At 43.7% G+C, this 24,451-nt stretch overlaps 1 protein-coding gene across 1 annotated transcript in view; it reads left to right on the top strand.

Moving 5' to 3' along the window:
* FGD3 (FYVE, RhoGEF and PH domain containing 3) overlaps positions 1 to 24,451 on the top strand; it is a 59,339-nt gene that overhangs the window by 13,264 nt on the left and 21,624 nt on the right. The window contains 11 exon segments of the mRNA XM_086619292.1: positions 5,616 to 5,705; positions 6,914 to 7,050; positions 8,747 to 8,903; positions 12,455 to 12,593; positions 13,437 to 13,495; positions 17,016 to 17,162; positions 17,874 to 17,966; positions 18,394 to 18,473; positions 18,899 to 18,929; positions 19,422 to 19,523; positions 24,208 to 24,284. Coding sequence (XP_086475418.1) covers positions 5,616 to 5,705; positions 6,914 to 7,050; positions 8,747 to 8,903; positions 12,455 to 12,593; positions 13,437 to 13,495; positions 17,016 to 17,162; positions 17,874 to 17,966; positions 18,394 to 18,473; positions 18,899 to 18,929; positions 19,422 to 19,523; positions 24,208 to 24,284 — 1,112 coding nt within the window.

Below are 24,451 nucleotides of genomic sequence, written 5' to 3'. Positions count from 1 at the left end.
GACTCGATGATCTCTAAGGTCTTTTCCAACCTAGAAATCTATGAATCTATGAATCTGCTGTCTCTTCAGTGGTCTGCAGGTGAAAGCTTGTTTACATCTCTGCTGGGCAGCACCACCACCGCGGCGCAAGGCTTCTCTCCTGCTGCTGGTGCTGTTTACTCGTGTGTGTGTTCATACATACATGCACACACTGTGATAAACTTCAATTGTTTTATATTTATAATATATGCGTATGTGCACGTGCGCAACTGAAATGTTATTTAAAAGATTGTTTATTAGTTGCAACGCGCCAGCAAGAAAATGATGCGCTAAATTAAAAAATCTTTAAGCTGGTAATTAAATATACTGTTTGGACTAGGAATGTTGTGGCAAACCCAAGTGGGAGGCTTTACTGTGTGATTAATAAGTGTTTTCCTGCAAATACCAACGTTTTATCAGACATCAGAGTTTTGATGGCTGTTTTTTAAGTCTTGTTCCTTAGGTTAAGTATCCATATAGGATGAAATAACACTGATTAAAACATAGAGTTATAAGTTCATGCTTCTCTGTGACATGCTTGGTGAAGCCATAAAAGAGAGAGATCTCTAGAGGAAGATTTTTTGTTTGTTTTCTTGTGCTGGTCTTCTTCCTGAAGTGCATTTATGAGATGCGCTTCAGGTTCTCCCTTGCATTTTGAGTTGGTTTCACCTTCAGAAAGGCATTTTTGGCACTGACCAAGCTATGCTAAGTTACCTTGGTTTTGCAGCCACGTGGAGGGGGAAGACATAGGGATTTGCTGCCTTTTCTGCAGCGTAAGGATTGTGCCCTCTTCCAGGGATGTGGCATGTGAAGCCAATTTGCGTGTTGGGTGTCCACATCCTCCTCCCACTCTCCCAGTTTAAGTGTGCAGCAGGTTTGAGGCACTGTGAACTAAGGGTTGGGGCGAAGGGCCGTGGCTGCCAGCGAGGAGGGGCAGTGTGATCCCAAATGGACTTGCTCAGCGGTGATTCTTGGCCTGGAAGTTCACATCACCCTTGACAAAACTGTTAATTTGCCAGAAAACAAGATACCTGCTCTGCTGGGAGGAAGGAGGGAGGGTTTGGTTGGCAGCAGCTGCTGGCATGAGAGCTGGGGAGACCCCGGCTCCTCTGGCAAGCTTTGTCCCTGGAGCCAGCATCTTTTCCTGTTTCCCCCTTCCTACCCCCAGTACCAGGCCCTGCAGCTGCACCACAGAGGTGACCAGCACTCTCATTAAATATGCAAGTTTCCAGAAAGCTTTGTTATAGTTGGAGCAGGATGCGTAAGAATGATTTAATGATGGCTCAGGAACTCCGAGGATATCAAGTTAAGTGAAACTCATGAATAAACATAAGTAGGGAGAAAAAAAATCGTATTTCCTTTTTTCTTCTCTGTTTTCTGCTTCCCATATCTCTTTATCCCCCACCCGAGCTTTCACACATTTCATGGCTAGCGAAGTAGCGTTGCCTGATACATGACTTGTATTGTTCTATGTAGTCTAGGTTTAGCTCTGCGGTGTGATGTGGTTTCCTTTGGGAGTCGGCAAGGATCTCACTACTAGCACACAATTATTGGAATATGTTTTAAAATATCAGGAGTGACTTACTGGGATTTCCAGTTATCTTTTCTCAAAGTGAAAATGAACAAGGGGAGCTTATTAGTTTTGATAATGGCTCAGAAAATGTCAGGAGCTCCAAGAACTGAGGCATGTTAGCCTTGATGGTTACAAAAAAAAGAGAGGACATAAAAGTGAGAGTGAGGGGCTGTCATGCTCTGTAGTCATATACCCAAGGCTTTTGCTGCCTGCCTAGGAGCAATGGAGTAATGCTTCTGAGATGGCTAACACTTCTTCAAATCTTTTTATTTAGATATTTTTCACGAAGAGTAGTATGTGCTCGTTAGTAATCACCAAAAAAACTGCCTTTCTCCATCTGTCCTGCTTCCTGCTGGGTAAAATAGTAATAATGAAGTCCCACGTGGGCCTCATACAGTCACTGACACACACTTCCATTCTGCCTGTACGTAGCTGGAATTTCACTTCTGATTTCATCGTACAGCTTGTGTTGGAAAATTTGGCCTGCAGTCTTGCAAGCCAGACCTTTGAGTAAGATTATCCTCATGTATATTCTGAAAAAAATTGCATAGGTCAATGTTTTAGTCATAATGCTGGTTAAGAAAAATAAGATATGTTCTCATCATCATTTGTTTTTTTTTTTTTTTTTTTGAGTACCGTAATGAAAATGAGATCTCAATACAACGAAGAAGACCAAGCATAGAATAGCTTTTCCATATTGTTTTCAGCATTTTTGAGTAGGAAGTTGTCTATAATCTTTTTGGGACTTTCTGCATTCTTTGTAGGGGTGACTGGTGGAGTTTTAAAGCAAACTGTATATGATTTTAACCTAAACCATATCCCGGCATCTTTCTTGCAAGATTTACTGAAAGCCTCTTGTGATAGAAACGGTAACTGATTGTGCACAACCAGCTGGATCAAAAACAGTTGCTGCAGAGTATTGCCCAAGTTTTCTCTTATCAAGCCTTTGTTTTTTACTTTAAATTTTCATTTCAAATTTGCTTTTCAGGATAGGTCAGCCTTTGCGTCCATGAGTCCGTAGCCCAGGTGTGCTTGGGGGGCGGCGGGAGCGGGTCTGCAGGAAGCAGTGATGAGCTCCTGGGCACGCACTTAACACAAATCAGCTCAGCATCTGCCATTCCCCAGTTTGTATCTGGCACTGGGGTATTTGAGGTGTGAACATATTCCCACCGCAGGCATGAATCTGACCTTTGTAAGAAGCTGGTTCTGTTTGTTTTCAGGCTGGCGCTTCCTTTTTCTTTAAAATGTTTTATGGACAGTTAAAGCTGGAAATGAATTTTTGAACCTTCTGCAAGGAAGTGAAAGAGCATCGTGCGACTGCTGCTTCGAGCACTGGAGTGAGCTTCCTGTGTCATGAAGTCAACACCTACCGCTTCCTTTTTCTCATCTTTCTCATCACCTCGCCAGCTACTACGCAAATATTTTACATTTCTGTGTCATTTATGTGCCTCGTGAATGGCACACTGTTTTTCCAGAGCTTTGTTAGTAAGGTTAAATATGCTTCACTGGTGTGACTTAAAGACTTAAAAAAGGCTGTTTTGTAAGGACTATAATCCACATTTGATTTGGTTTAGTTTTCCTTTAGAACCATAGACCGTGAAATAATCTCATTCATAGTGAACTCGTGCCGTGGCACAAAGTAAGTTTAGAAGGATGGGACTGCCTCACATTTAGTTAATCTGCTATTTCATTTAAAACATTCTGTCCACAGAAAGGCAAATGTGTTGCAAATTAGTCTGAAAAATGTGCCTCCCTCTGCCACTAGCAGAGACAGCAACTGAAAATAGAGTGACTTTTTAAAACTGAGCTCAAGCCGAGAGTCTGTTCCGCCGTTGTTTGGTATTTCAGCAGATGTCAGCAAGTTTTTTGGAAATATAAAGTGAGTTGCAGATGGTGAAGGTCAGGAGGTTAAAAAGTGACTGTGCTATGTAAAGATTTACTTCTGAGAACAAAGGTATTTGGTTGGAAATAATCATTTTTCAAATTCTGAATTCAAACAAGTCAAAGGATGCTCTTGGTGCTGGTGGGCCGGCCAGGTTACGTCAGTGCCTTTCATTTGGGTGCTTCTCTGCGCCCAGCAAAACTGGCAAATAGATTCTTTCTCAGTGAGAGATCCTCGTGGTTATTGGGATTTGGACGGCCAGCGATGGGTTTCATTATGTTCTGTAATATGTGGTATTTCCTGGTAACAAGTTCAAAGCTTTGTTGTGCTGTGATTTTTTTTTTCCCTTTTCCCCTAAATACTAATATATATCACATGAATGAATGGAGCAGGATGTTGTGTAGCATGTTAGAATAGCTTAAAAAGAATATTTGAGTTTGCTTGAAATAATTTGAGTAGTGGGGTAGGCTGAGTATGTGTCAAAGCTTTACTCATGGAGTCATTGCCCAGCTCCAGGTTTGTGCTGGGAAAGAGGGGAATTGTTTTAAAGGAAGACTGGTGCTGTTTCAAATCCAGAAAAGCCATTTGCTTCCCTTCAATTAATACTTTTATCACAGAAATGTGGGTTCTTCACGCTGATACCTCATTTCACATAGGACAAGTGTGGGTCTGGTTTGTTTGAATTCCTGGCTCACCTTGAAAAGTCTTTGAGGTCTTTCAGTTGTGTTGCAGTTTGCCTAAACTTAGTGGGAGGGGGAGTTATTTAAATGTTTCTTGTCAACTTTGTTTAGAAACCAAACAAGAGGATTTTGAATAAGCTTAAAGAGAACATTCGATTTAATTTTCTAACAGTCTGATGGTGGCCAGCAGAGCGATGTCTAGAAACACTTGCCACAAATGCTAGCGAGTACGCAGAGGGAGACATTTGGGATGGAAAGTGCTGCTGGTGGTGGGGGGCCCAGGTGCTTCCTGAACTAGAAACAGCCCTGTGTGTTTCATAGACTTCAGCTGGACTTTTACTCCATGGATTTGTCCGGTCCTTCTGTGAACCCGCGTGAAGGTTTATCATCTGCGGTGACATGGTGATGAGGAAGTGGCTCTTGGTGTTGAAGCAGCACCTCAGTAATTGTATTTGATGCTCTTTAGTTTTCCCATGGAAGAAATAGTGAATAAGTACACTCAGCTGGTGCTCTGTTCTGTTACTCATTTATACATCTTTCTTACAGTCATCACAGTTGTCTTTTCTTTCCAGATGTACCCCAGCAAAATTTCCCCACATCTGGTCATCCTCGTTGCCCCTTTTGAATGTTTGTATTCCCGAACAGAAACCAGCCAGCCCTCAGTTCTGGACCCTAGTTTTGGTTGGGTTGTGTGTAAACATGGCGTTTAAAGTGTAAACCCTTAGAAAGGTATCCAGAGTTTGTCAGAAGGATAAAGCCTGTATCCTAATAATTCAAGTATTTTTAAGCACTTAGGGAGCAAAGTGTCTATGTAGCTTTGGCTAAACTGGGAATAAAGTCGGTGCTTCCTAACTGCAATCAAGTTTTTTAATTAGTCCTTCCTCATTTTATTTTTTTAAATGAGTATAATGAAAGACTTCACTGAGTGACTTGGGTTACCTTGTCGAAAATTCTTTCCAGGGAATTGGCCAGTGTTTAAAGCTGCACAAAAACCTTAGAAATCTGCCGTAGAGAGTAATGCTGTGCTGGCCAGGGAGGGAGATCTGTGGCCAGAAAGGGCTGGTGTCTAGTTTTCTTTTTAGTCACAGGACCTGAATCCAAAAAGGAGAACAGTTGATTTACAGTCTAGTGCTCTAGTTACCAAATAAACCAGACATATTTCCAAATTTGAAGGATGTTTCTGGTTCTTTACAGAAAACTGTAGCGAAGTGAAGTGATGTGCTGACCAGCCGTGGGCTGCGTTACTGATCACACTTTCAGCAAAGAGCTTTAAAAACGTCTCTGGAGCAAACTGATCTTTTGATGAGGGATGCGGAGCGGATTCTGAAACGTGTTAACCTCCTTTCAGGCTTCTCTGCTGGCAGGGAATTTGGTCCATTGAGCAAATGGAAAAAAACAACAGTTGATGAAACTTGGTTTTGTTGGTGCAGATGGATTGTGTTATTTGTAACTTTTTTTTCAGTGTACAGAGCCCCAAAAGCTATTCAACATCGCAAACGAACTGCTGCATACGGAGGAAGCGTATGTTAAAAGACTCCATCTGTTGGACCAGGTAATTCAGTTTGGAATAAACTCTGCTTTCTTTTCCACGAGCAGCAACGATGGCTGCTCTTCGTGCCCTGACTTACAGCCCGGTGGTGTGAGAACGCTGTCCGTAGGTGGGAGGTGGAGCCGGCTTGCCAGGCTGCATGCCGTGGGTGCCAGAGGTGGGCTTTTGGCAAGTGGGTTCCCTGAGCTGGAACCCGAGGGTGAGGATGTCAGAAAGAGGAATGGGAAAGCAGCAGCCCCAAATACAGACACCATCAGCATTTGGTTCCTCCCTGCGCGTACGTAGAGAGGAAATGAGAGGGACACAGAGGCCCGAAGAAGTGATGAAATCCGTGATGGCTCTGTAATGTGCTGAGTTTTGCTGAAGGCGACATGAGTGAGCCCCGTGCTCACAGCAGATTGGGTTTTTTACCCACTGTCTTTCGTAATTGTTGTCCATCATGTTTACACGTGGGGATAAAGGAAGACTGGTGAGATGAGTCTGAACTTCTGCATAACATCAAAGTGAGTCTGCGCGGTTCAGGCATTTCTATAATTATCTCGAAGGAAAAAAAACCCAACATGAATGTGCAGGAAAGAAGCAAAAATGAGGATAAATCACATTGCTAACCAAGAGCTTTTTAAAAATGAGAGGGGGGAAAAATAAAAGAAAATTGTCACCTTGCTAGAAGTCTTGTTAGAGGCTGTAACTTGCAGAACCCTCTACCCTCCAACTGTAGGACCTCTATGGAAGACTTTCTGATGTTTGCTTTGGATGAGTAGGGACTGTTTCTAAACCTTAGAAATCTACGGAACGTCTTTCCCTTTTGTTCAGTACAGTGTCATTTTTCCCACAGAGAAACAAAATAATCACGTGGGTTTTTTTGCTTCATGTGAATAGGAGTAAGTGCTCTTCAGGGACTGGTTGTTCTTTGCAACTTGCACTCCCAAATACGAGATGTCTGATCTTCTCAGTAGTCTCAATCTTTTTCGACTTACCCCTGAGTTATTTCTGATTTACCTTTATGGCCCATAGTGATAAATCTAACCAGAACTGAGGGTGGGCTTACATTTTGTGAACCTCCCAAATGACCCCAAGGGCTGACTACCAGAAGGCAAAAATTGCAGCTCTGTTCTAAGGCAGCCAACTTTGTAATATTGCAATCTAAAGCCAGCGTGTCTAGCATTGTTTTTTGTAAATATATGGTGGTCCTGTCTTGTTGTCTCATGCAGGTTTTTTGCACTAAGTTGTCAGAAGCAGGTATTTCATCTGAAGTGATAACGGGCATCTTTTCAAATATTTCTTCCATCTATTGTTTCCATGGACAATTTCTTCTTCCTGAGCTCAAAACAAGAATTACACAAGAATGGTGGGTAACTGTCATTACAGTTATTTCAAAAATATGCTTTCAAGAAACTGTAGCAACCATAAGGCCTGATCTAATTCCAAAGTTTTGAATTGTTTGATGCACTTGTGATTTAATACGTTAGTATGGAGTCTCTTAAGCATTTCTGAATACAGGAATAGACCCGAGCACCCAAAATTTCTAGAATACACTGAGAATTTTTTCGAGTATTGCCTGAGATGTTTTCCTTACTGTATTTCCACTCTCCTATTATTGCAGTACTATGAAATTGCAGTACTAGGAAGGAAGGAAATTGCTAATTTTGGCCCCCTGGATGAAGTATTTTGGCCCCACTGTAATGTATTAAAAAAATTCCTTCTCAAAGAAGGAAAATAAAACATCATGTCTCGGTCTAGACTTTACGTGCCATGTTGGAGACTTCATGAGAAATATCCATTTTGTATTTTCTTTGTTGAATTTTGTTATGGTTATATGAAATTTAATTTAATGTTAAAATTAGCATTATAGCAGCAAACTGATGGAAAATCTGGATGAATAAGACAGATGACTTCATATCTATAAATCTGCTTATGTCTGTTATGCAACCACTTCTTTTGCTGAAGACCACAATGTTGCAGAAGTTTTTACCCCAGAATTTGTTGGTGTTCTGTTCTAGAAGATAATAAATATTATTTGTTACAGTGTATATGTACTTTCTTTAAGAAAATAGATGTGGGTTGGTTTTATTTTTTTGATGAGTAATAATGGTCAAATACCAATTAAAGTTAGCAACTGTAATAAGTTTTCAGTGATGCAGAAATGCAGTGCTGGGTAAAAAGGTTAATTGTAAGGCACATCTGGGAAACTCCATTTGAGATGACCCACTGGCTGCAAAGCGTATCCTGCAATGGAAGGTGCAGATGGAGCTGACCCTGCACCTTTCCGAGTGCCCTAACCGATGAAGACAAGACCAGAGTTCACATCTGTCTTGGCTTGGCCCAGTCTTCACATAGTTCATCAATGACCAGAAGAAATAAATGAGTCTCAGCACCTTTGCACCTGACTTGCATTCACAGGGGCAGCTGTAATAAAAGGGAAGGAAAACTGGAGAGTTTGGAAGTCAGAAGAGAGCAGAAGCTTGTTAAATGGCTGACGAGGGTCTAGTGTGGTCAGACTGCAGAGTCAGGAGTTCAGTGGGACAGAAAAGCCGGGGGAGAAACGGCTGGTGCTCTGCCTGGCCATCAGTTTGGAGGAGACCAAGACGTGTGGCTACTGCGGCTCCCAGTCTGGGGGGTCTCGAGGTGAACGTGTCTCTGCCCCCCTGGGACTGCCCAGCTGAACTGAGCCATCTCTTGGCATTAAAACCTCTTCAGATGTTTGACTATAGTGGAAAAGGTGATTTTTAAAAATCAAAAGTTTCCCACAAGATTTTGTGCTGGACAGCAGAGCTATGTAAGTGTTTCGTCAACAATGTGGAGTCAGCGTGAATCCGATCTTCACTGAAGGGAGTGACAATGGGGGCAGAAATATCGTCCTTCGCACGTCTGCATTAGTGTTTAAGGTCTCATCTAGGGTACTGTATAGATTAAACTAAACTTAGCCTGAAATATCTAGATTTGTGTAAGTGCTTGTGCGTGTGAGAGTCTTGCAGTTGTGTTTTCTCCCTGAAGATCGTAGCGATTTCCAGAGATTTCAGCACTTGCCTGTCTCTTTCCCGTAGGAGCGTCAACCCACGGCTAGGAGATATCCTACAGAAACTGGCTCCTTTTCTGAAGATGTATGGAGAATACGTAAAGAACTTCGACAGGGCAATGGACATGGTGAACACATGTATGCAGAGGTCCTCTCCGTTCAAAGATGTTGTTCAGAACATACAGGTATGTTGCTAATTGGCACAATACGGCTTGAAAGTATCAGAAGTCACAGAGCGACACCTCGCTGTTGGCCTGGCGATTCTGGCTGCGAACGTGCCCATTTATAAACCCTTTTTGATCTCTCTTCCTCATTACTAGTTTTAATTGCTTTTTACTAAATACTTTTTCATTCCGAGGTGGGTGTGTCTGAGTTTGGGCACGTCACTGGCAGCACCCGCTGTCGGTCTGGTTTTTGCCAGGCTCATGAGCTGACATGCAGCTCTGCAGGAGGGTGCTTGGTGGGGATTTTCACAGAGTCACAGAATGTCAGGGATTGGAAGGGACATGTGTTTTCTCTTAATTACACAAAAAGCTGTGTGGGGAGAGGGGAAGAGTTCTGCTTACGCTGGCGTATCCGTAAAACCTCTCTCCCCCACAGCCTTGGGCCAGCCGAAGGGATGCAGCAGGCACACTTGCAAGCATCGTGCTGGGAAAGCAGAGAGCATCCTTTGGGAAGGGAGGGCTGGCAGGGAGGGGGTTAAGTTGAGGAGGGAGCACAGCTGCCTGCCCTGAATGGGAGGATTGTGGCTGGGCCAGCTGTCGGGAATCAAGTAATCCCCCAGCAAGCTGAGAGAGGAGGGGCCCTGCGCAGAGGGTCAGGGCTGCCTGACTCAGAGAGGAGCCTGGAGGAGCAGGAGCTGGGGAAGGTCCTCTCCTGCCAGGGCTTTGCTCCACGTGGCCTTCTCTTAACCTTTTTCTGTCGGAACCCAGCCTGCTCTCGGGGAGATTCCGCGCAGCAAGCGCTGGAAAACGGAGCGCACAGGCGTTTCGCTGCCTTCAGTTCGTGCCACGCCGGCGTTCTGCGGTGTAAATCCGTTTGTTTTCCCTGCAGCATAGGCATCTGTCTGCCCCAAGTTTGTCTGTCTCTTCTCGCCACAGAGCTGCCAACACAAAGCATTTGTGTTAGCCACCAGTCTGCAGAACTGCTCTGCAGCTGTCCCAGACCGTGAGTGTTTCTGCTGGTGTTGGAGCAGAACTTGGCCAGGTGGTATGAACACAGGCAATGCGTGTAGGAGATGCCATTCTGAAGCCTACTGATGACAGCATTTCGCTGTAGGGTGTTTTAGTTGCAATGTCACAGCACTTTTTGCTTCTATAGCTGTAGGAGGCAAAGATTTGATCTAGAACGCTTGGTCCACTCATCTGACCTATCTCTGCGCCATCAAAAGCCACAGTTACTTTTCAAAATACCGGTTGAAGTCTGGTGTGATCCTGCAGTAATGCACCATCCACCTAAGCTGTTAATGGAATAGCTACACAGCTTAAGGCATTAACAATATTAATTATGCTAAAGTGGGGAAAACAGAAATCACACGGTACTTATCAGGGAATGACTGTGACTTATCAAGTTTACTTGAGCTGACCTTGAAGATACTGGGGCCAAAACTTGATAGCTGGGGAGTTTATTGGGACTTTTCTTTTGTCAACTTGCTCCTTATGCCATCACGAGTACTTTTTAATATATATTTCTGTGTTTTGAATTTTCACATGAATTAAACACAGAATAAACATTTATCGTTCCTCCAGTAAAGTCATTTGAATTGCAGTGTAAACTCTGTAAACTTTTAAAAATTGCGTACCATTAAACTTTCCTTATGTGAAACAGTTTATTTTGTCAGTGCTGACATTTAGAGAGGAATACAGCTGACATGAGCCTTGAAGTGACTTCCTGCTCTGCTTCCCTATTGCTGTTCAGTGTTAAGGTTCATCCTGTTGCAGGAATAAAAAGACAATGGAGAAGGTTATAGTAAATGGATTTGGGAATATAAACCAAGAGCAAATACACAGTAGTGCAGTTCTGTGTCCTGTTTAGTGCTGCCTGAAATCTCTGATTCTTTCCATCCCTGTTGTATTTTCTGGGAAACGTGGTGCTGTAAAACTCTGAGAGTTAATGAATTCATTTCATCTCCTATAAACAGAAATATTGTTCGCTCTGTTACACTGTGACAAAGTATTTTTAAAAGCAAATTTACATCTTTGAATTTCTGGAAGGATAGCTAATATTGTTCTATCAGACATTCATCCCATTATCTCCAGGCTTTGCTGTGAGAATCAGCTGAGTCAGCAGTGTGTCGAGGGCTGTGGTATTTATGAGGAAAATTGCAAATAGGTGAAACGAGTGCCTTTCTGTGGGAAAAGCATACTGAAATTTGTGTAGTTGTTGAGGGGATGCTTACACTTGAACAGACCAAGACATGGCATTAGTGAGCTGGCATGGAAGGAATGCTATGGAGAAGAGCGTGCGCACGCGCGCTGTGCGTGTGTGTGTTTGTGGTCAAGTGGAAAGAAGAGAATTTGAGGCAGCTCCTTCTTCAAAGGTGGCGAGCAGTGTATCTGCTGCTCGTACAGTAAGCTCTAGCAAGCAGTATATCCCCGTGGGATTTCTGATTTTATGTGATCTTTGGGAGGAAAACGCTGCGTAGGGCCATGGGTGGGAAGAGCTTTTCTGAGCCTGTGAAGAAACATGCAAAATCTAAAAGAAGATTGCTGTGTATCTGCAGAAAATGCCAGACATGGGCAAAGGTTCCTGTGAAACCTGTCAGCTCTGATATCTGCTTGAGAGTAGGAAGGCTCTGCAGAGGGATCTGGACAGGCTGATGGATGGGCCAACACCAGTTCTATGAGGTTCAGCAAGACTCAGTGCTGGGTCCTGCGCTTGGGTCACAACAACCCCATGCCAAGCTACAGGCTTGGGGAAGAGTGGCTGGAAAGTTGCCCAGGAGAAAAGGACCTGGAGGTGTTGGTCAGTAGATGGCTGAATATGAGCCAGCAGTGTGCCCAGGTGGCCAAGAAGGCCAACGGCATCCTGGCCTGTATCAGCAATAGTGTGGCCAGCAGGACTAGGGAAGTGATTGTACCCCTGTTCTTGACACTGGTGAGGCTGAATCCACCGCGAATCCTGTGCTCAGTTTTGGGCGCCTCACGACAAGAAAGACATGGAGATGCTGGAGCATGTCCAAAGAAGGGCAGCAAAGCTGGTGAAGGGTCTGGAGCACAAGTCTCATAAGGAGCAGCTGAGGGAACTGGGGTTGTTTAGTCTGGAGAAAAGGAGGCTGAGGGGAGACCTTATCACTCCCTACAATTCCCTGAAAGAACACTGTAGCGAGGTGGGGGTCAGGCTCTTCCCTCAAGTAACAAATGGTAAGACAAGAGGAAATGGCCTCAAGTTGCACCAGGGGAGATTTAGATTGGATATTAGGAAAAATTTCTTCACTGAAAGGGTTGTCGAGCATTGGAACAGGCTGCCCAGGGAAGTGGTGGAGTCACCATCCCTGGGCAGTAGATGTGTAGATGTGGTGCTGAGGGACATGGTTTAGTGGTGGACTTGGCAATACTAAGTTAACGTTGGACTCGATGATCTTAAGGATTTTTTCCAACGCAAACAATTCTATGATAGCTTGAAAAGCTGTTATACGTTCCTCTAACTCATCTAAATGTTCATTTTTCATTGCTCTTTACCACCAAAGGCAGGAACAAAACCAAACCCTTCTGTGCTTGTTTTCTCTCTGTTACAGAAGCAGGAGGTGTGTGGAAACCTGACGTTACAGCATCACATGCTTGAACCAGTGCAAAGGATTCCTCGTTATGAGCTTCTCCTAAAGGACTATTTGAAGAAACTTCCAGAAGAGTCTCTAGACAGAAAAGATGCTGAAAGTACATGTAAACTCCTCTCTGTCTAATGAGCACAATAAAATCTTGGAAAGTTTTTTCTTTATGTGTTCAGATGCTTTCAACTAGGGCTTTAGTAGAAACGGAGATTTGAATTAATCAAATTATTGCCAAATGTAGCACAAAGCAATTTTGAATGCTCTTAGAGTAAAGAAGAAAAGGGTTGATATGTCAGCTCTAGGATTGAAGGGAGCTTTGGCAAATAAGCAATGACAAAATATTGAGGTTTGTAATGGCAGAACATCTGGCGTTTTTGTTTAACCCATTGTATGGCCAAGGACAAATTCAGGAGGACATCCTTGCAATAGCCAGACGGAGAAAATAGGAATGGTCTTAGCCTGCTAGGGAAGGCAGGTTAGACTCTGTTAACACAAAGGAACAGGAGAAATGGGTTTCTCTTGGTTTCTAGGAGTTTGTGATTTTGACCACAACAGGGTTCATGTTACTGGAAGCACAAAAGCCCTGTTTTAGGAAAGCACTCAAAAACGTGCTTGTGAAGACTTAAGTGAGACTGAAGTTAACTTTTAATAGGTTCGTTCCTAGAAGGTGATTTTTTTTTGTCACTATGTGCTTTGGCTCGCCTAGACTTTTAGGAGAGAAGGGTTAAACATTTAGATGCATATGGACCAGCTGAACATGCAGAAGTTATTGTGTATGTAACTGCTTACAAGCGTTCCTTTTACTTTATGGAAGGGAAAAATACAGTCCTTGCTTTTGCAAGAGCAATTTTGCAGGAAAAGCACTAATCAGGGAGGTGAAGAAAAACCCCAGGGTGCTATTAACAGCTCTAGCCTGGAGAATGCATAACTGTTGCTACCTGTATTGCAGAGTCACTGGAGCTCATATCTACGGCGGCGAACCATTCGAATGCAGCCATCCGCAAGATGGTGAGTAGGAATTGCGGAACGGCGTCCCAACGTGACGGAAACGCTTGGCTGAAGCAACGGTGCCCCTTGTACTGGGCTCAGTAAAGTAGGCGGGGGGGAATTGTCAAATACAGTGAGTCACGCTCTAAACATCAGTTGGATGTCTCAGTTCTCTTTATCATAAGTACAAGCACCAGTACAGGCTGGGCGGAGAATGGATTGAGAGCAGCCCTGAGGAGAGAAGGACTTGGGTGGATGAGAGGCTCACCATGAGCCGGCACCATGTGCTGGCAGCCCAGAAAGCCAACCGTGTCCTGGGCTGCACCCAAAGCAGCGTGGGCAGCAGGTTGAGGGAGGGGATTCTGCCCCTCTGCTCTGCTCTCCTGAGACCCCACCTGGAATACTGTGTTCAGCTCTGGAGTCCCCAGCACAAGAAGGACATAGAGCTACTGGAACAAGTCCAGAGGAGGCTGCGAAGATGGTCCGAGGGCTGGAGCACCTCTGCTATGGAGACAGGCTGAGAGAGTTGGGGGTGTTCATCCTGGAGAAGAGCAGGCTCCAAGGAGACCTTCCAGCAGCCTCCCAGTACCTAAAGGGCCTACAGGAAAGCTGGAGAGGACTTTTTACAAGGGTATATAGTGACAGGACACGGGGCAATGAATTTAAACTGAAAGAGGGGAGATTTAGATTAGATATAAGGAAGAAATTTTTTACAATGAGAATGGTGAAACACTGGCACAGGTTGCCCAGAGAAGTTGTGGCTGCCCCATCCCTGGCAGTGTTCAAGGCCAGGTTGGATGGGGCTTTGAGCAACCTGGTGTAGTGGAGGGTGTCCCTGCCCATGGCAGGGGGGTTGGAACTGGATGATCTTTGAGGTCCCTTCAACCCAAACCATGCTATGATTCTGTGATAAATGATCCTATTGCATTTACCATGGGTTGTTGGAACTAAATTTCAATTTCTGTGTTCTTGAGGACCAAATGGGTTGAAAATGGAGGTCTTCATAAAACTCATTGTTTGCTTTTCATTGAAAAATGTTGCGAGGACTCCAATTAGGTCCATTCATAAGGTGTCTTTGCAGATTTTCATGCTATTTTTTCAGTCGTATAGGTCTTCACCAGACTGGAGGTTGTTTTGGTTTGATTTTGGCACAGAGTGTGCATTTAGCATGTGTCATTAGCTTTGGCAAGCTAAACTTCTGAAGCTGGGCACTCTAAAACCATGGTGGTTTTGAACATTAGCACGTGTTTTACACACAGGACAGCTGGTGCATTGCCATTAGAGTAAATGGACCATATTGTTACAGGTGTTACCCCTTTTGTGCACACAGGTGCCTCAGAAGCTTGTAAATCCCATCGATCTGAAATGTTACGTATCGGGCTTAACACGCACGGGCCATTTGTGGGTACGAGGTTTGTGTCCCCTTCCCTATCAGACCCTGGCTTCCTTCTCCCGGACGGCAGGAGCACTGTGAGACCACGTTTCCTGTGGCTGCTGTGGGGAAGTAGCCAGCTGGTGTCTGTGTATTTCCAGTATGTCTTAGTGAAAACCAGTTGTGAAACCGTCTATTTCTGTTTGGTTATAGCATGTTCTCTTGATAAGCTTTTATTTCAGTGGCAATTTCTCTGCTTTGTGGTCGAGGACAACTATTTTGCTGGGGACTGTGTGCAGTGTCTCCACAGGCAGCAGTAGTATGAAGCCACCAGGTAGTTGCTGTCAGTATTGGATGCTTTTGCTGTTCGTACACAAAAATCTGTTAGAAAAGGCTGCTATAATAATTTGTCACCCCCTGTTTGTTGCTGATAAGAACCTGAAGCCTCTAATTAGGGCTTCTTACTGCATTGAATTCTCCTGTAATTAATAAGTTTTGCCTGAGCAAAGACTCAAAGGAAAAAAATCCAAGAATTTCAGGTTTGACCTCGTGTTTTCCCAACTCACGTGTCGCAGCAGAGGGTGCCGTGGGTGTGCGGGGGCAGTCGGTGAGGGCTGGTGGGGAGCAAGGGCTGTAGCAAAATCTCCGAAAGTTAGTGGAGGTTTGTATTTGTTCTTGGCTGCTTCCTCCTGTTGGGGTGTAGTAGAAGAAATAAATCATGCTTCCACAGCTGACTTTTCCTACAGTGCAGATGTCCTTCAGGTTTCGGGTCTGCTTTTAGTGTTCTAGTTTCTCCTTAAAAAAAATAGCTTGATAAGTTCTCTGGTTTTTGTTTGTTTTTAAATTGGTGGGATCTCTTGCTCATCTTCCCATGTGGTCAAAAAAAATCTACTGCCTTTTGGGTCTTAGGTGATTTGCTGATTTATTTTTAGTCCACAGCCACTGTGGCTTTAGTCCACAGTGTTTATTTTGACAATTTGGTTTTGTTTGGGTTTTTTTTGGTGGAGTTTTTCAGTTGTGCGTTTGTTTGTTTGTTGGTCAGAAGAATTGATTAGTACAGGAACTGGTGTGATGTATATTTGTGGTGAAAATTCTCAAGTCAAATGGCAGTGAACAAAGTGTGTAAAGAACTGAAATTCTGGCTTGATCTCCAGATAGGTAGAGATAGGATTTAGAGATGTGTTTGGGCATATATGTGGGTGTAACTGGTCTCTGTCCTCACTTTCTGGCCGTTTGCTACTGGTGCCATTTGGAGCACATCAGTCCAGCTGGCGGTTGGAAGCCAAACCTTTCCAAATGCTATAACTCCGTAGCAGGATTTGCACATCTTTCTTATTTTGACTTGTTAAAGCTGCTGCAGTGCTTAATACAGCAGCTGCGAGTGGGTGAACGAGGTACCTTTATCCATTTGAATACTATGGAGAGGGACTCTAATATTTGGATGACTTAATGGAAAGTAGAAATAGTGCTTTGCTGAAAAATAAAAAGTAATCCCTTCATAAGGAATTTTGACAAAGACATAAGGATGCCTGAATGACAATACAACTGTATTTTAAGCATTTTGCCCTGGCCTGTTTCAGAGGTGGAGGCCCCTGTGTAGAACTGCAGCATTCCATGTACAGCTGAGGTTTTAGCCTTAGCTTAGAAATGCGGAATATGACCATGCCTCCTGATGGAGACCTGCTTGCCGTTGTGTCAGCACCAGTACAAGAGGTGAAACTTGTCAGAAGCTGAGAAACAAGCATACTGTAGCAGAAACGTTAGTCTGAGATGTGGGGTGGAAGCTGAGTTAGTAAATTCAAACTTGGAAACGATTCGGTGCCATACTAGTCTCCAACTTGGCAATTGGTTTTGCTGGACCCGGTGCCATTGCTTCCAAAGATGCGCTTTATTGTTGAACAGGAATATCTAAAACTATCAAATAGATCGATCTCGAAATATCATCAGAATGGTACAATCCAAGTGTGACTCCTGCGTGGCTAATACAGAGTGGGGAAGTGCTGAGGAGTATGGAAGAGGTATTAATTTTTGAAAATGCAAAGCTGTAGTGAAAGTGAAAAACTCTTTTCTTTCCTACTCGTTTACTTTTACCACAGAAATGATACTGTGGGTAATAGACCAAGTGGAATATTTTTTTTTTTTACATTGCGGGGGTTTTTGTACTTGCAGGAAAAGATGCACAAGCTTTTGGAAGTCTATGAGCGACTGGGTGGTGAAGAAGATATTGTTAACCCAGCCAATGAGCTCATTAAAGAAGGACACATTCAGAAACTTTCAGCAAAGAACGGCACAGCACAGGACAGATATTTATTCCTGGTGAGTTTTTCCGTTGCTCTCGTGTCCAGAGTTGTGCTGCGAAACGGTACGTTTCCATCTTCCTCATCTCACATACAAAAAGTTTTCTCTTGATGCCTTTTCCTTGAGGGTTTCCTTCCTTTTTCCACGCTTGTGCCTTTGCCGATGGTTTGCCGGGCCCGAAGGGATGTGTCCCGGCTCCCTGCTCACGGGCTGCGTTTTTGGGGAGCGCCCGGGAAGGCGTCTCCAGCCGTACCGCAGTGTCGACCGGCTCTCGCTGGCACTGGAGAGTAGCTCTCCTTTGCTGTCAGGGTGGCCAAACTGGTACCAGAGAGAGGGAGAGGAGCAGGAGGTGGCTGGCTGATGTCTTTCTGTCTGTCCACTTCTTTCCAGTAATGAATGAGAGTTGTAGAACACTGGCACAGGTTGCCCAGAGAGGTGGTGGATGCTCCATCCCTGGAGACGTTCAAGGCCAGGTTGGACGAGGCCCTGAGCAACCTGATCTAGTTGGAGATATCCCTGTTCCTTGCAGGGGGGTTGGACTAGATGGCCTTTGAAGGTCCCTTCCAGCCCTAACCATTCTATGATTCTATGAATAATCCGTGTGCCTAGCTGCTCCTTAAATCTCTCCTTGAGAGCCATCTTAGAGGGAAACCCAACAGCGTCCTAAACTCAGAACGCGGGCTCTCTCCAGCACGTGATTCCTTAACTTAGCGTCTCCCCTCGTTGCAGTTTAACAGCATGGTGCTGTACTGTGTGCCAAAGCTGAGGCTGATAGGGCAGAAGTTCAGCGTTCGAGAGAAGATGGACATTGCAGGACTGCAGGTTTGCATCTCTTCTTTTCCCCCCTTTTAATACTTCCCCACTCGATGGTGTCAGAATCCAAAAATGTAACAATATATGCGTGTAGAAATATAAAAAGAATTCTAAAATCCAGCTTTGGATCTCTCTTTTTTTTTTTTAATTATTATGAGGTAATAATCCAAAGGTGGGTAAGAAAATGCTTTGTCTGAAAGCCTTCCCTTGTCACCTCCCCTGCTGCTATGGCAGACTGGTTGGTGATACAGATTCAGAAGTTTTGTAGCAAGATGAGTAATTCTGGAAACAATCCTTTGGGTTTTTTTCTACCTCATACCATATTCTGAGTGATCCTTTCCACTAAGTAGTTCAAAGAATGAATATATTTGTAAGTCATTAAAAATGATTGAAAGGTGATAGGTACGATTAAGAAGCTGACAAGTTCTCTTTACAGGTCCAAGAAATTGCCAAGCAAAACGTGGCTCATACATTTTCAATAACAGGAAAAAAGAGATCACTGGAACTACAAGCCAGGTACGGTGCTTGTTATGTCTTTTGAGGTTTGTGAATGTTTGGGTAGAAATTTATGATGTAGGGGATATGGCTGAACTAGTATGACATAGCTTTGAAGCGGGAGATGAGCATTAGAGATGCCAAACTTGCATATGCAAGAGAATTTGTTGGTCCTAAGTCAGGGTATGTCAAAGTCCTGCGTTGCTTTGCTTTACTGAATGCTGTTTGTAATAGTACTTGCAGATTCCACAGGATTAATAATTCAAACATTTTTGGCATTTGTTTGGTAATAGTTGAGGTCATTAATTTTTAATAATGCTTATAAAACAGTGGATAGCAAAGCTGAAATCTTGATGGATGTAAAGCTGTGAAGATGTGAATTGAATTTACTGAAAATAGAGGAAGTAGAATTACGATGTTTTCTGTATTTTCTTTTGTTTTAACAGAACAGAAGAGGAGAAGAGGGAATGGATTCAGGTTAATACAAAACCATTATCATATGGGTGGAAATCACCATGCAGTCAGCACCTTCTGTTTTTCAAATTGTCTTTTTGGGGTTCTGCATGAACGCGGCTGTGTGAGGAAGCTGGGTAGTCCAGTCCTTCTGCTTATGGAGAAACGTGGTGCCACAGTCAGGGTCCCACTGCTGACCCGCCGTCTCCAGGCAGTGTACAGGGGCCTCGAGTGGGTTCCAGTTTCCTGCTGTCCTCAAGCCCCGTGGGAGAAGGGACTGAGGCATCAGAGATGAGCTTGTATGTCCTTGCAGTCTGGCTTGTAGAGCCGCTGGCTGACGGCAGTCTTGAGTTAACGCAACAACTCGTAGTTACTGAGGTTTTTGAGTTTCCCTTTCATTTATGCAAGCGTAAGGGTTTTTCACTAAAATGGTAATCCTAACCATCTTCCTATGAGAGAATTTTTCCAAGACTCCTTTTGTGACGCTTCTCGTCTTTGCTGGAATTTTTGTCGCAGGTCATTCAAGCAACAATTGAAAAGCACAAACAGAACAGTGAGACATTTAGAGCTTTCAATAGCTCTTTTTCTCAAGAAGAGGAGCATCTTCCTGATTCCTCAGTAAGTATGAGTGCTTAATGCTCCTTCTCTACTGTAGCAGTTTTGCCAACATTAACCTAAACTTACACAGCTAACTTTAAAATAGTGTGTTCTTGTTCTTGGTTTTCATACGACATCACACAGGACAAGCAATGTTTTCAGTTTAAAGCAGTGGCTTTGAACTGCAAAAGGGGAAATTTAGATTAGATCTAAGGAAGAAATTTTTTACAATGAGGGTGGTGAGGCACTGGCACAGGTTGCCCAGAGAAGCTGTGGCTGCCCCATCCCTGGAAGTGTTCAAGGCCAGGTTGGATGAGGCTTTGGGCAACCTGGTGTAGTGGAGGGTGTCCGTGCCCATGGCAGGGGGGTTGGAACTAGATGATCTTTGAGGTCCCTTCAACCCAAACCATTCTGTGGTTACGGTACAGTCAGCTCCATTTCTCTGTCTCTCAAATGTGTATCAGGCATAGTTACTCTACCATGCAGGTATGGAATAAATTATGACAGGTAATTCAGTGCAAGGGACCCATCAGTCATGTTTTCCAGGTCTTTTAGCATAACAGGTGTCATTCCTCAATTCTCTGAGTGGTTGGCTGTCTGGAATGATGCTTGTGTGCCTGGGAGGTTTTGTTCATTACCTTTCCCCATGTCCTCAGAGATGCATTCTGGGTTTATTTATTTTTTTCTTATTTTAGCGTTATTTTAGAAGTTTTAAAGAGTTGAAAGGAAGTTGATGCATTGTAAAAGGTTTTTTAAATATTGTCTCATAGGTAATAGATACATTTCAGAAAGAATACTCTTCAACTAAATATGCAAAATAGTCTGGAAAGTTTATTCTGTTTCTCTACAACTGTAACGTATTACTCTATGCTGTGTTTGTTAGGAATTTTCTTTTGGAAGCATTTATGTGAGAATGATAATGATAGCTCTTCATTCGACTTGAAAATGATGGTGATAACCTTAGCCAGAGTCATTTCCTACAAGCTAAAGAGGACAGGGCCTGGGAGAGGGAAATTTTTAGGAATTTTGTGCAGACCTGCCTGTTTGTTGATCATGTCAGTGGTCAAACACGGTAGATCTTGGAGCACAGGGAGAGAAGGTCCATCAACAGAGATGAAACTTGGGGATCTTTTTATCTTCCCCCTTCCCTGCCTTCCTAAACTTTTTGGTTTGTTTTGGTTTGGTTTGGGTTTTTGAGTTTTTTTGTTGATACCTAACCATTTTTGAAACCTTTCATTTCCCAGATCTGATTCAGTGACTCCATAGTGCTCGATTTTTGTCTGACTGGTTTCCCAGGGGGCTGAGGAGAGATGTTAGGTACTCCTTTCATCCCAGCATTAATCAGACTTACAGTGGAGGTCTTTGCAAACCTCTGCAGAGTCTAGGGTCCTGTTGCTCATAGCAGCGTGCAATGAGCCATTTTCACAATATGGCACAGCTTGCTGACCATGAACTATTCATCACCTAAAAGTACTCGGAAAAAATGGGCAAATAATCCATTCATGCCCATATTTTTAAGTTAATTCATGGCTGCCTTCAGACCCAGGATGCTCTGATGGAAAAAAACCTTTTGCTAATAAGCAGGCTTCTTTCTATCCGATTAAGACACAGTGTCTATTCAACTTCATTATTATTATCTTGCTTTGTAAATTCCATTTTATTTTATGTCTGTGTCAATGGTGTAGCCACGTGTTTATACTCTACGTTCATGAAAGTCAAGTAGAGCAGAAGCCTGGTTTGTCTGCTGGCTGTGATATTAATGCAGTAGGCACCTTAATTTTTTTTTATGCTGGAATGCTAACCTGTATTTTTAGGAGATTAGTTTATCTAGATGATTGGCTTTGAAAACTGATGTCATGGCTAAGTGTTGCAGAAGTTGCTGTCAGTTAAAAGGAGCTAAAGGTAGTTCTGTAAGGAAAGCTGGACAAATACAGAGAGCATTCTTAGTAGCAATACGCTGCTGCAGGCAGCATCCACCATACATTTCTCATCATCTATATGGAATGCTGGGCAGCATGCGTTAGAGGAGAAAATGACAATAATCTTTCTTTTATTTACTCTCATGAGTCAAGAAAGAGATATGCACTCATGGATTCCAGGCTGAATCTCTAACAGCTACTAGATGTTGAACTCTGGATCTAATAAGCCTGTAGAAAAATAGCCAAATTGCTTTTCTCCCATCCTTGCCACACATGATACGTTACAGTGCTTAGGATTATTTTCAGTTCCATGGCCAGTGTGTGCCTTTGCACGTAGTTCTTACCAGGCTTTTGTTTTCCCTGCTGACTTACATATGCTCATACAAGCTTTAAGGTTGATCTTCAGCCTGCAATTTGCCTGCAGAAGACTTACGTTTTCTTGGAGGTGCAGAGATCTGACATTTGACCTGATGCTTAAGGTTTTGCCTGTGCAGTGATCTGCAGCGGTTGATGAACTCGGCCGTGTCCTGGGCTGCACCCAAAGCAGCGTGGGCAGCAGGTCAAGGGGAGTGATTCTGCCCTTCTGCTCTGCTCTCGTGAGACCCCCCCTGCAGTGCTGCATTCAGCTCTGGGGTCCCCAACACAAGAAGGACATGGAGCTGTTGGAGCAGGTCCAGAGGAGGGCCATGAGGATGATCTAAGGGCTGGAGCACCCCTGCTATGGAGACAGACTGAGAGAGTTGGGGCTGTTCAGCCTGGAGAAGAGAAGGCTCTGGGGAGACCTTCCAGCAGCCTCCCAGTACCTAAAGGGGCTACAGGAAAGCTGGAGAGGGGCTTTGTACAAGGGCGTGTAGTGACAGGACACGGGGCAATGGCTTTAAACTGAAAGAGGGGAGATTTCGATTAGATAGAAGGAAGAAATTTTTTACAATGAGGGTGGTGAAACGCTGGAACAGGTTGCCCAGAGAAGCTATGGCTGCCCCATCCCTGGCAGTGTTCAAGGCCAGGTTGGATGAGGCTTTGGGCAACCTGGTGTAGTGGAGGGTGTCCCTGCCCATGGCAGGGGGGTTGGAACTAGATGATCTTTGAGGTCCCTTCCAACCCAAACCGTTCTGTGATAACTCCCACCTGTTACGAGGTCAATATTCAGCCATTGCCAGTCAGTCCCCTGCAGAGTGACTCCAGCAGTGGTCTTTTAAAGAAGTCTTTTCAGAAAGCTTCAGGGTCCCTTGTGGCTTAGTTCCTTCAGAGGGAGGACACTCGTTTCCCTGTTTTCCATTTTCATCTGCAGCATTTCAAGGCTATGTGAAGGTTTTTTTTAAAAGCCATCTAAAAGTGTTCCCAAGGAAAAGGGCCTCTTTTTCCACTGCTGCATCTCAGAAGAGTTGGAGGCTCGTGGTGCAGGGGAAGGACTCAGTTGTGCGAGGAAGAGTGCCGCAGAGAGCTGAGCTCTGCAGAAGTGGCATCTCTAAGGTTTGAGAGTTGGGAATGCTTCTGATAGTTAAATCATGATTTTTAGATCCTGTTAAATCATCATTATTTCCCACCCTCGTTTCTGTTCCTTCCTCTAGCTCTGGGGTAGTTCTGACAAACGTGAATAACTGTCCTCCTGCATACTAAATCTTACTCGCAGTGGTAATGGTAACACGAAGGGGAGAAGCCCTTTTGAAATCTTTTCCAGGTTAAGAGCAGAGGGTATTTGATATTTTAGCACGTTATTCCAAAGAAATATTAAAAGGGCATGGGGATCTGAACAGGCAGCTAGAGAAATGTGCTCTTTTCCCTCAACTTGCTGGAGGTTTTCTCGATTTCTTCAAACCCCTTTTTCTCTCCACGTTTTTCATTTCCTTTCCCAGGACCCATGTCACAGCACACGTGTCCTTTTACTAGGCAGAGGGATCTAAATACCTGGGTTAATTAGGATTCTAGTGGAAAGAAACCCCTTTCCACAGGACTGGGGAATAGATGATGCGAAGAGCCAAGGGTTGCTGAGTTTTTGCAGAGGCAGAAATAGTTGGCCAGAGTTGAGTACATGATGCTTCCCTTTAGTTAAGTTGTATTTCCTGCAGAACCTTCTGTAAACTTGCAGACTCCCTGTAAATGAATGACAGATGATATGGTTTTCCTTTTAGGATGTAGCCTATGATTTTGGTGTCCATAAGCTTGTTATTTGCCCTCTGTATGTATTGGTTACATATTTATAAGTCCAGCTGATATCATTAGAAGGAAACAGGCAAGTTGGGCAATAAAGGTTTTTTCTAATTTTTTTAAAGACAAAGTTTTACAGTAAACACTTATTTTTCTACGTTGTAGTTTCTAAGAAAAGGTGGGTTGTAGTTATAAAATCATAAGACAGATCTTGATTACTTCTGCTTCTGTCAAAGGAAACTAGGGCTCACCTGGCTGGCATGACACCTCATCCTTGCAGGTTTGTAGAAACACCAAAAAGCCCTCACTTACAGTGCACTGAATACATATAGATGCCAGTTTGCATTTATTAATGATAAATAAATAACAAAATTTACCTTTATTAACAGATGTATTGCAATTAAGAAAAACTTAACCGAGTACTATTTGAATGGAGGAAATATTCTTCCTTCTCGGAATCCACGGACGACACAAAGCACTTGCTTTGTGGCTGAGTGCCTGTGCAATTACAGCAAACTCACCAGCAAATAGTTGAGGGGCTAAAAGCAAATGATGCCATGTTTTCTTTTGCAGTGTTTGATATATTTTAGGAAGAATGTCCGTGTTGAAATTGTTCTGTGTCATTCTGTTTCTCTCAGATAGCAAGCACCAGCTCAGTGGAATCGATGCCAGGAGCAGATGGTGGTGGTGCATTTGGAGGGGTAAGTAATTTGAGGCCAATACTTTCCATAGAGTAAAGTGGGAGAGTAGTGGGGGGGTGGTTATGTTTCTTTTGTAGCAGGAAAAAAAATCAGAGACGGCCCAGTACATTGGTTTATATTCTGCTTTCTGTTGGTACAGCTGTGCTGTCCTGAACTTCTTCACTAAGTTACACCCACAGCT

This window comes from Tauraco erythrolophus, chromosome 12, assembly GCF_009769465.1.
Source record: "Tauraco erythrolophus isolate bTauEry1 chromosome 12, bTauEry1.pri, whole genome shotgun sequence".
Lineage (NCBI taxonomy): Eukaryota > Metazoa > Chordata > Aves > Musophagiformes > Musophagidae > Tauraco > Tauraco erythrolophus.
Note: the sequence above shows the minus strand (reverse complement) of the source record. Positions and strands in the feature narration are given on the sequence as shown.